The 12,392-nt window shown below is 38.5% G+C and overlaps 1 protein-coding gene across 5 annotated transcripts in view; it reads left to right on the top strand.

The window, feature by feature from the left end:
- SCLT1 (sodium channel and clathrin linker 1) overlaps positions 1-12,392 on the top strand; it is a 76,564-nt gene that overhangs the window by 5,996 nt on the left and 58,176 nt on the right. For 3 of the 5 annotated variants that reach the window (XM_089525805.1, XM_089525806.1, XM_089525810.1), the window contains exons 2-7: positions 2,297-2,364; positions 4,870-4,922; positions 6,970-7,042; positions 7,834-7,889; positions 9,488-9,623; positions 11,401-11,523. In XM_089525805.1, the coding sequence (XP_089381931.1) occupies positions 2,297-2,364; positions 4,870-4,922; positions 6,970-7,042; positions 7,834-7,889; positions 9,488-9,623; positions 11,401-11,523 (509 nt within the window). The remainder of the gene's footprint in view (positions 1-2,296; positions 2,365-4,869; positions 4,923-6,969; positions 7,043-7,833; positions 7,890-9,487; positions 9,624-11,400; positions 11,524-12,392) is intronic. The other 2 variants (XM_089525808.1, XM_089525809.1) reach the window with 2 other exon arrangements.

Genomic DNA, 12,392 nt, shown 5'->3' on the forward strand with positions numbered 1-12,392 from the left:
GAAACATAAACTGCTTTTCTTTTTTGTGATGAAAGAACCAATTTTATTTTTCCTGTGTTATTTCTGCTTCTAATACCAGTGTTTCTGCTAAAGAATTTTCTCATTTTAGTAGTTATTATGGCTATTCCTTGTCTTTTATTAGATATGCTCCAACTTGGGGGGGGGGGGGGGGGGACTGTGGTAGGCTGTGGATAGGGTTGCCATAAGCCAGGACCTCCAAACCAGGACAAATGTAGGACAACATTTTCAAATGTAGGACACGTGTTTATAAAAATGGAGGACACGCGAAAAAAATTGATGATTTTTAAAAAATGTTAATCTAAATGCATGTTTCTAAGGCATGATCAAAATGGAGGACATTTTGGCATTATTCCTAGACAGATGGCAGAAATGGACTTCCCTTTCTGGCCATATTTATATATTTAATAATAAAAATAATGGAAAAAAATAAAAATCAATAATAAAAATTAATAAAATAAAAACAAGAAATAATTAAAATTAATAAAATAAAATAAGTATTTTATATTTTTAAAAATAATTTTAAAAACCCCAAAAAAAACAAGGCAGACCTAATGGCCACTGACTCAGCTTTCCTCCTCCTCCTCTGCCCCAATTCTGCCCTTCAAGGCACCCTTCCTCCGGCTCCTTCCTCCTCCTCCTCTGCCCCAATTCTGCCCTTCAAGGCACCCTTCCTCCGGCTCCTTCCTCCTCCTCCTGCTCCCCCCTCCTCCTACTCCTCAGGCTGGCACGTGCGCGGAGGAAAGTCGGGCAGGTGCGCGCGCTGCCGCTGGCCCCTGCTGAGGCCTGGGCGGCGTGTGCGGAGGAGCCCGTCCCCTTTGGCCAGCTGGCCAAAGCAGGGAACAAGCTCCTGCTTTAGAGCCCCCTGCGCACGCGGGTAGGAAAGCCCTGGCGCGGGAGGTGCGGCAGTGGCGCTGCTGCCGCAGAGGAGGAAAGAAAGGCGGAGCTGGAGGAGGAGGTGGGTTGGCGCTGCCCACGGTCCCACCATTCCAGGAAAAGCAGGAGGAGGTGGGTTGGCGCCGCGGCCAGCCGCATTAGCGGCAGCGGCAATGGGCACAGGAGTGGGCCCCGAACCGGGACCAATGCATGGCTGGGGGCCAAACCGGGCCGGGACCAGGAGGGCCCCCCAAAAGCGTGATTTTCCTGGCGGCCACCGGGATATGGCATCCCTAGCTGTGGAGCCTCATTAGCCCCAAAGGAGATTCTAGATGATTGAACCCCTCCATCACATTTGCTGTCTTCAAAAAGAAAAAAAATCATATCATTCCCCCCCTCAGAAAGCCCTGTAGGATTCTGATGGAATCGTGGAATGAGCCATTTTGCGCCAGGGAGAGGCCTTTTTAAACAATTGGAAGTGAGCACAAGTCACTTTCTATTCTCCTGATTAAAAAAGAAAAAGCCCTTGCTCTGGGGAGGGAGTGTAAAATGTGGAAGTGTATCTCACTTCCCAGAGGACATTGGAGGTATTGGGGGGGCAATTTTTAAAAAGAAAATGTACAAAAATTGTTTTTGGGCTCCTCAGGGGGCCTGGGGGCTCCAAACATAGTTGAATTGCCTAGAGTACATTTGGGACAATTGTTTTTTTTTTTAAAATGGGCTTTTATTTCCTGAATAACATCCTAAACGTAGTGCAGGGAAGGGCTATATGTGGCCCATAGACCACATTTTGCCCAACATTGTTTCAAACTGTTTGTAGACTGCTTTTAGGGCCATTCTAACAGAAAAATGGCATATGCATGCTGAATTAAATGCCAAAAACAGAGTTTATGCTGAGTTAATATTGTGCAAAGAGTAAGATAGAAACTTTTGAACATTACACGTGAACATGAATCTTTCATAATCTTCTTTGAAAATTCTTTCAGAGAAGCTGAATTAAAGATGCTCACGGATATTCTGGCTTAATCACTATCATCCAACAGGCTACAGATCTGTTAAACAAACATTTTATCTTGGATAAGTTGGTAGGAAAAATAAATAAGATCTGTCTAAACTATCCTTTGTTAGTCTTTTAGAATTTGGATAGTTAGTAAACTTTTTATCAAAGACCCTGACAAAAAAAATTGAATGGGTAAATTTATGTGTTTATAGTGAGGATGGTAATAAAAGGAAAGGAATTTACTGTGGTATAAATAAACTGTGTTGCCTTTTAAATTATATTTTGACAAAATAAATGTCTTCTTCAAAGTGCCAAGAAACTGATGTTTTAAGAGAGGTTATTGTTAATTGAAATCTATGATCTGTTATCTGTGCTGCAAGGTAAGGTGCTTACTTGTTTCAGATCATATACTAAATGCTGTTCACAGGCAGTTTCAGACACAGAATCTTCCAACAACTACCTCTGTACAGGTAAACAATATTTGTTTATATTATAGTATTTACATTGGCACTGCTCATGGAGATAATGTAATGTATAAAACCATGTATATTATAAGTGTTTTTTGCAATAAAATAATATCCGTTTTTCATGTGTACAAAAAAATATAGTGGCTGAAATTCCTAGATCTCCATCCTGCCAAGGTTTTGCATGCATACATTGACACTGAGAGAGGGGAGACTAAAACATGGCTTGCATATTAGCACTGGAAGTCATCCACATTGTATTTTATACAGGCATATTGCCGGCCTGTTACAGACTGCCAAAATAAAGCTGCTTCGGGTCTCTTTGGAGGTATGCTGTTTAAATGATGCATGGGTCCTACGAGTCCGGAGGTCGCGCCAAAGCCACACTCCATTCCTACGCACTGGAGTGAAGCTTTGGTGCAGCTTCCGGATTCTTAGGATGCATGCATCATTTAAACAGCATACCTCCAAAGAGACCCGAAGCAGCTTTATTTTGGCAGTCTGTAACAGGCCCAGGTTTTTAATATTTGTCATACATAGATTTTGGCTGAAGGTTTTAATATAATATGTTCAATCCAACCCAGAACTGGACACCATGACTGAACTAAATTTCCAGCTATGATGCAGAGTCAAACTATGCTTTGTGCAAACTAAAAGGATTAGAAGGAAATCAGTAGTATGGCTGTTCCTGAGGGTAGTCAGAAATGTTCCTGTTCATAAACGCTGAGCCATACCTCTGCAGTTACATCTCAACCTGTACTATTATCAGTATATTTTGTTTTGCTCAATTCTGTGTTAGATTGGAGACATAGATGTATGTTGATATTGTATCTCATATTATATTAATTGAATCATCAAGAATTTGGATACATTTTGCTGGATAGTGGGCTACATAAAGTAACTGTTACGTGGATTTGTAATTGGTTGACTGGCCGAAGCCAAAGGGTGCTCAACAATGGCTCCTTTTCATCCTGGAGAGAAGTGACCAGCGGGGTGCCACAGGGTTCTGTCCTGGGCCCAGTGCTATTCAACATCTTTATCAGTGACTTGGATAAAAAAATTGGGGGCATACTTATCAAATTTGCAGATGATACCAAACTAGGAAGCGTAGCTAATATCCCAGAGGACAGGATCAAAATTCAAAATCACCTTAATAGATTAGAAAGCTGGGCCAAAGCTAACAAAATGAAATTCAACACGGAGAAATGTAAGGTACTGCACTTAGGGCGGAAAAAATGAAATGCACAGATATATAGGATGGGCGACACCTGGCTGAATGAGACTACGTGTGAAAGGGATCTGGGAGTCCAAGTAGACCACAAATTGAACATGAGTCAATAGTGCGATGCGGCAGCTAACAAGGCCAGTGTGATTTTAGGCTGCATCAATAGAAGTATAGTGTCTAGATCAAGGGAAGTAATAGTGCCACTCTCTTCTGCTCTGGTCTGGCCCCACTGGAATATTCTGGGCACCACAATTTAGAAAGGATGTTGAGAAACTGGAGCGTGTCCAAAGGAGGGTGACTAAATTGGTGAAGGGTCTGGAAACCATGCCCTATGAGAAACGACTTAGGGAGCTGGGGATGTTAGGCTGGAGAGGAGAAGGTTAAGAGGTGATATGATAGCCCTGTTTAAATATTTGAAGGGATGTCATATTGAGGAGGGAGCAAGCTTGTTTTCTACTGCTCCAGAGACTAGGACCCGGAGCAATGGATGCAAGCAACAGGAAAAGAGATTCCACATCAACATTAGGAGGAACTTCCTGACAATAAGTGCTGTTCGACAGTGGAACACGCTACCTTGGAGTGTAGTGGAGTCTCTTTCCTTGGAGGTCTTTAAACAAAGTCTAGATGGCCATTTGTCGGGGATGCTTTGATTGAGATTTCCTGCATGACTCGGTTGGTCTGGATGGCCCTTGCGGTCTCTTCCAGTTTCATGATTCTAGTATATGCAATAGTTGATGAGGTGAAATCATTACATCCTAACAAGGATTAGCTATCAATTTGTGCATTAAAAATTCTAAAGATCTCATATTTGAGATCCAACTTTTAATTTAGGAAAGTGGTTTATGTTTTATTGAAATCATGCAAGCAAAAATGAGAACCTATGGGTTTCTGACATAGCCACAAAACCAAAAGATAAAGCACAGCCATTGAGTAAGACATCTGATACAGTTTCTAATGAGAAAGTGACTCGTTTTGCTTATCATTTTAGAACCTTTAGCTGGAAACAGGTTTTTCTTCTGTGTAAGAAACTTAATTGCCCAAATTTAATTGCTGGCCCTAACTATAGCAAACCTATTTAATCAGACAAACTGAAAATAATGTAATGTTTTGGAGAAAAAACAGAATATGAGAATATAATTAAGTATACATTCAAAGAGGTAAACATCAGACTAAGTAGTACAAGTTAGTCAAAATGTTGAGATTTTATGAAACTGAACAGATATCACTTTTCTGTTTGTCTGCATGACAGCCTATAACAGTATTAAAGTGAAATTATTTTGTTTCAGAAAAATTCTTCTGAACCTGATAACACAATGGAGTCGTGGTTGATGGAAGAAAGGTAAACAGGTTTATCTGACATGATAATTAAATATAAGGCAATGCCACATTTAGAATTAGGTTTTGTTCATAATTTATTTTTTTCTTAATTTGCTACTTTAAGAAAAAATGCTTATATTTCAGAAGTCATCAAAAATGGTGTTCTTATCTTGATCGTACCTTGATATATATATTTAAAAGTGAAGTTGTATTTATCCTGATTGTGCTGTGTAAATCCTAATATTAAGCTTGTTAATTTTTTGTGAGATTTTTTCTGCCTATCATTTCCCTTTTAAGAAGAGATATTGAACTTAGTAGAATATATATTTTAAGTAACCATATTTACAACCAGACTGTAAGACTTCTGGTTAATTGTCGAACCAAAAAACTCTCCCCTTTTCAACATGTGTTGCATCCAGGATTAGTCATACTTAGAGTAGACCCATGAAATCAATGAGATAGATTCAAATTCTGTTGATTTTAAGTATAGCAACGTCTGCAGTTAGCCTTGTGTGTCAGTTTCCCTTCTCCTCCTCCTAAACTATATCTCCGTTAATGCTATCAGCTATGTTTGGAAAACCTGTGCTTCTTCACCTGTGATAATATTCCATAAGTACTTCTTGAAATTACAGTAAATGATAACAAAGCAAATCTGAATATGCTAGCCACAGAATCATTTCACATCCACTGAAGCAGGCCAGTGTTTTTCTTATAATTATTGTGTGGTTGAAAATAACACTGCACAGAAATTTCACTGTGTTTGAACGTACTGGTATGAACATACCATTCTAAAAGAATTGTAACGACTGAAAGGTCAAAGTACCCTTCTGAAAAGTTGCTTTTCACAACAATAAAAAATGCTATTTTCCCCCACGTTTTGCAAGTTAAGAAAAAAATGCAAGCTTGATATTGTTTGTTGTGCTGTTTACCATCTCCTGTAAACTGTAGGTGCTACTATAGATGGAGGCAGTGGGATTCTTCTGTGTATTTATTTTCTTAAAGTAGTTAATTAAAGGGGGAATGTTTTGTGCTTCTGTTCACATACCTCTCAGAGGCACAGCAAAGCATGCCACCTTTCACAGGAGGTTGATAGTTCTGTGAAATTCAGAGATCTCATTCCAGCTAAGCACAGTTTATAATACCACAGACTCTAATCAATGAACAGGTTGTGCGTTCTGTGATTCTAATGATACATAATTGCCAACCCATACTGATTGGCCCATATGTCACTATAAGTGATTCACATCTGCTGGCACCTAAAGCAAGTTTTAAAGCAGTAAGCAAATTAATTGTTTTGCTAAACTCGCATCTGGAAGGGGGAGTTTCCCTAGAAAACATATAGTATGTTTAGTTAATGAAAATGTGAATTGCAAGATTGACTTCTGTAGTGTGAATGAGGAAGAAAGAAATATGAGGCTTAGAGCAAATGCTACAAAACATGTAAAAGAGTGGGAAAAGACAGATGCCAGAGAATGTTTCCATACATATCTCTGTAGCATATGGAAATTTTGTTAACGCGTGAATGTTCTATTTAAAAATATTGCCTTGTTTGTTGCAGAAATTATTGGGACCGAAAAGGGTTTGTTTTAAATTACTGTATACACTCAACTATAAGTCGACCTCATATATAAGTCGAGGTCAAGTTTGGGGGCCAAAATTTTGGATTTTCCCATGACCCGTGGATAAGGGTAAAACTTGAAGGCTCCTTCAGTGTGTGTGTGTGTGTGCACATGGCAAGAGAGACTCTTATTGAGCCTTTTTTTCATCGTTACAACTTTCGTTTCAGCCAGATCCACGGGCGGGAGGGGGGCTCTTAAACAAACAGCAATATCAATCAATCAGCCAGGACTCTTTCTGCTTGGCTCTTTCTTCCTAAACTCCTCTCTGTAGGGCATGGGGAAATCTGAAAGAGCTGCTATCACTTATCTATAGTGACCCGTAAATAAATTGACCTGGAATTTTGGGGTCAATTTATGCACATAAAGTTTTAGACTATATAGACGAGTATATACAGTATGTGTTGTGTGATACTAATAACTTTGTTTTGTTTATTTTTATATTAATTTTAGCTTGGTATCGCCACTAGTAACCGAGTATGATAACCATCTAGAGGAAATGAACAAACAACTGAGATACTGTCAGGTATAAATTATACACAAAAAGCAATGCTAAGTTCTTTAGTTGTTGGCATTGGTTAATGTTACCTCAAAATGTTTTTTTCTTGCTGTTACTGTATCACCAGCATTGTAGGACTAAACTTTTAAAAAGTTAGTGATGTGCAGAGTTGAACTGTGATGTGAATCTTAGGCGGGTTACAGACTGCCATTTAGGATGCACTCCGCACGTCCTAGGGTTAGGAAGGGGCGTCCTAGGGTTAGGAAGGGTTGCCCCTTCCTAACCGGCCCTGTTCCCAACACGTGCAGAGCGCGTCCTAAACGGCAGCGCCCATCCACATGGGTGCTGCCATTTTTACGTCTTGGACGCACAGCATCCAGATGTGGCGCACCAGAAGTGACGCCATGAGTGCGCGCTTCGCGGCTCCACTTCCGGGGGCCAAAAAGGAGCGTCATTTCGGCGCTCCTTTTTCGCTGCGGCCGGAAGCCTCGCGGTCTGGCCGCTGGGGCTTCCTGCTGCAGCTAATGGTGGCGGCGGCAGACCGCCCGCTTTAGGGCGGTCTGTAATGCACCTTAGTATCTTACTGTTATCATATACAAGGTACTGTAAATAGTATTGTCTTAATTGACACATTACAAGTACTGGACTCATATAATGAAATAGTTAAGAAAAGGTATACTGTTTCTTCAATTTTGTCATTGGTATTAAGGCATCTATGTGATGATTGTGACAAAATTGAATATTTTCATATAGAATCCTTTCATTTTGCTGATTCTTGCTCAGAAATAATACTTTTTGTCTTTCTTTGCTTTCTTTAGGTACAAATGAGGGAGATGAGATTAAAACTTGAACAAGTCATCAGTGAAAATGAAAGGTAGAGTAACTGATTTGACATGTTTTGTCAACAGTTTTGATAATGGAGTGGGAAAATAAAATTCTTTTAAAATCAGTTGGGAGAGAGTTCTTTCCTCAGAATTTGCAGAGGAATGTGCAGTTTGGAATTTCATTGTGGTTTTTACTTCCATTGTCATTAAAATCAGAAAAGTATCCATATATTTTTGTCTAAATTCTTTTTTTGGAATGAGATTAGGTATATTTAGCATACATTTGCTTTACAAGCACCTTCAACTCTTAATAAAGCCTAAGTTCCTTCTCCGTACACATAAAGAGCAATCACATTTTTTCTCAGAAGTAAGCCATATTGAGTTCAGTCAGAGTTAATGTCAGAGTACCATTGCGATGTTTTTCCTATGACATGGTCACTTTTAACCTCCATGAATTCTCAAATAGATCTCAAGAGCCATGAATGCTTTTCTAGGCAGTTAGAAGGTGTTAGCATTTGCTGGCATAATTGTCAGGACCCTAAGCTTAATTTTAGTAAAGTTTAAATGAAAGGAAAACATTTGAAATATATGCCTTAATATTACTGTTCAGGCATCACTGCTTCCTCCTCTATATAGAAGGCTTGAAGAGACTTGATGGGGGACAGAATTAGCATAAATCATTTGTACACCACCGTTTTCTTATATTGGGAGAATGTGAAGCTGAATTCTGTTCGTGCAATATTGTCATTGCCACTGTATCATCTGGATCCAAACTTGAATTTCCCTACTGTTTCGGTCAAGAAACCAAAACTGGGATTGCCTAAGACCATCAGAAAACACATATTTTTGATGGTCTTAGGAACTGAGACACCGCAATTTTATGGTTGGAGGTCACCACAACATGAGGAACTGTATTAAAGGGTTGAGGCATTAGGAAGGTTGAGAACCACTGCCCTAAGGGAATACTATGCTACTAGAAATTATTTTCTTTTTTTTTTAACTTGCATTTATGCTTGTGGACACTAGATTGCTATAAGGCCCATTGTGTGCAGGTGGGAAGGGTTTACTCCCCCACCCAAGTTTTTAAAATTCTGCAGTGATTAAAGAAATAAAAGAATCCTGCATTGATGCCAGCTGAGTCTTTTTTCTATTTATGGCTCTTTGTGGTATATGGATAGGAGAGAATTTGGGTTAAAAATTGCTGGAACCAAGTTTTAAACCTTCCATGCTCACATACCATCGTTGGATCCAGATTTTACTTCCACATACTTGCTTGTAACTAAAATATTTAGCTGCACGCAACGTGTTTAATGTAGCACATAGTTTAACTATTAGCCACATGAAGAAAACGTCTCCAGGGAATCACAAGTGTTCACATAGATCAGCTCTATGCTATACCAGAAATATGCTGATAAGAAATCCATGGGTACTTTCCATAATGTATGCACTTCTGAAACAATGAATTGCTTTCCTTTTTTGAATTTCCTGCAAACACATATCCCGAAGCCTCCACTGTGTTTATAATATCCAAGATTATTTAAAACAACTTCAGCATGAGTTAGTTTCTAAGAGATGGGTCATTTCTGCTATCAATGAACTTTGATTGCTTTTTAAAAACAAATTGATTGACCACCAACTTGGTACCTAGATTACATGAAGAATTGAAAGAGGCCATTGAAAAGCAGTTGGACGGTCTACCATCTGGTTCCGTTTCAAGGGATGGTACATTTATGGATCAAAACCTAATAAGAAACCTTCAGGAACAACTACAACTAGCAAATAAAGTGAGTGAACCCTGTCCTACTTCCCTGAATGTTTGGTATGTTATGTCCTACTAAATACCAGATAACTGTCATAAACACCATCCTTCCTTTCACTGATGGTGGTATGTACCATTCCAAATAATATTTTTATCAAGATTTGTAAACTTTAATTCCTGAGCTTTCACGCTGATGTTAGGGCTGTGAACAGGGGCTCAGATAAGACATTCACGTAATCATGGTTGGCTGGTTTAAACCAGGTTACCCTGTAATTTTTGTTTAATCTGATTTTTTTTAAAATTGATTTTTTAAATGTTTGACTACTATTACTATTTTCCAACCCTCTTACTGGAACAGTAATGACTGTTTTGAACTGAAATGTTTTAACTTTAAGAGTTTATTGGCAGTTGTTCATTATTACACCAATTTCCAGTGTCAGTTGCTTCTTTTTAATCACTTTGTTACACTCACGGTGCAAGAAATGCCATACAGAAACAAATCTTTTGATTAAGATGAGTTCACCAAAACAACTTGCTTTAAAAAGAAAGCACTTTTAAAGAACAATTGTAATTTAATCTAGGGGCCATAACCAGTGAACTACATTTTGCTACTTAATTTTCTGATTTAGTCCTATATTTAGTGTAATTTAACGTAATTCTGTATATTAATACAAAAAACTGGTTTAAACAAACATGTTTTTTTTAAGTTTTTTATTTCAAAAAACACATATTATAATGTTTATCATTTTCAGAAGTGGAAATCTGAAACCAGTTTTGGCAGAAGAGAAGGGCAATCCACTAAAGTCCATTATGTCATTAGAGTTCAGTTGATATGCATGTATAGAAATATAAATAAAAATGTGATTTTCTCATGAAGAATTCTTCCCTGCTGATTTACTATATAGAAAAAGTGTAAATAATGATTAAAGCAGTAGAAGAATATCTTGGTTAAAAAGGTAGATTTGTCCCTGAGCATTATTACTTTAACCGAAAATTTGACATCAGAGCAGAAATAACATAAAGAATAAAAATAGATTCCTGCACCACACAGAAAAAGAGCAGTTGAACTTGTTTCAACAAACATTTTGTCCAAAACTAATAATATTCACAGGTGAAATGAAACAACCAGGCTAGAGAAGCCTTGTATAAACAAAAATATTTAGAACTTTCTAGAAATAACTTCAAAGCTACTTCCAAAATACATCCAAGGATTATTTTTTTTTTCTTTTGCCAATTTCCACTTAGGATTTCCATTTTGGTGGCCAACTGTACAGAGCTGTGCTTTCATAAATATCCTATAGGGGTAGCTGTGAAACAGGCTAATTTGCTTTCTCCTTTTCTCTCTCTTTTGCTGTTCACACATGATTAGTAGGGGGGAATCTGGAGGCAACTACTATTTACCTTGCCTGTTGTAAACAGTCACATATTGGCTACAGTAGAATCCTGCTGTTCCTCAACTCAAGCTTTATTGCATTGTTCACTGTAGGTACTCTGCTGCAAACCAACATTGAAAATCTATGTTTATTTAGCCCTTTTTCATAACTTCAGTGCTGATGCTGCTAAAAAAAAAGGTCCAGCTACACAGAGTACCAATAAGGAAAGAGGGGCTGGACAAGTAGAAAAAGACTTTGTAAAAAGGAGCATCTTGGTCAGATGCTTTGTTAACAGTGGTGTGCCTGTATTCTTTTGAGAGACAAGTAGAAGTGTGATTCAATCATCTTGCTCTTAAATGTAAAATAAAAATTAAATTTCTCTGTACTGTAACTGTTGTGTATTTCATTGTGTATTTCATTCTTTCTTAGGAAAAAGAAAATGTGCTAGAACTGTGGCAGACCGTATCACAGGAATTGGGCCGACTTCAGCAGATGTACCAGGAACATATGACAGAAGCACAAATTCATATTGTTGAAAAGCAGAAACAAAAAGTAACTTGGATTATGCTGATACTTGTGTATTAAAATGTGAATAGAATCTCAGCTAATAAAATTGTCTGCCCTCTTCCCTCCAACATAACTCACAAGACCGTGAAACATAGCCACTTGATATTTGGCATAAGGTGACCTTGGGGTTGTGCATTTCAGGGGCATTTTGTTTACATATGGATTAATGAACTTTATTTTATTGAACTCTATCTTGACATTACATATTTAGACACTAAGAATCCCTAATCTTCCCTAGAGAGAAGATAGGAGACAGTCTTAGAAGGCTTTTTTATGCTTTTCTTTTTTAATCAGGGCATAAAACCCTTCAGACCATTCAAAAAGAGACACAAAGAATGCCTATATCCTGATACATGGGGAAAGGAAAGAGAAAAGAGAAAAAATGTGAATGAGCCCTAGTATTCATGCAGAATAAAATAAAAGAGAGGGATTCGGGACCACAGCAAGGAAGTCTCCAAAGGGTTGGGACCCCAGTGAAGGTGGTACTTCATGGTTTCTGACCTAGACAAAGGGACAAAACAGACCATCCCTTTCTTCCCTGGATTGGGGCTGCAGCAACCACATGCCATGGCCCCGATCTAGCACTTTGTGGCGCTAAAAAGAACAGCAAAATGTTACTCCTTTTAGCTCTGGTAAAAAGGTGCTTCTTCCACGGCAGCGGCAGCTTTTTGGCACTCCTTTGGCGCAGCATGTCTAAACGCTGCACGAACAGAGCACCATAACACCCCCCGCCATGTGGTTGGGTACGTGGTGTTATATATCTGCTAATAAATAAATAGAGAAAGAATCTTTCTCCATTTGAGCCTGTCTTCAGAATGTAACAGAATCTTATAAAGATCCAAAAGGCAGAAAGT

This window comes from Sceloporus occidentalis, unplaced genomic scaffold (genome assembly GCF_023333645.1).
Source record: "Sceloporus occidentalis isolate IW3139 unplaced genomic scaffold, rSceOcc1.0.p SCAF_5, whole genome shotgun sequence".
Classification (NCBI taxonomy): Eukaryota; Metazoa; Chordata; class Lepidosauria; order Squamata; family Phrynosomatidae; genus Sceloporus; species Sceloporus occidentalis.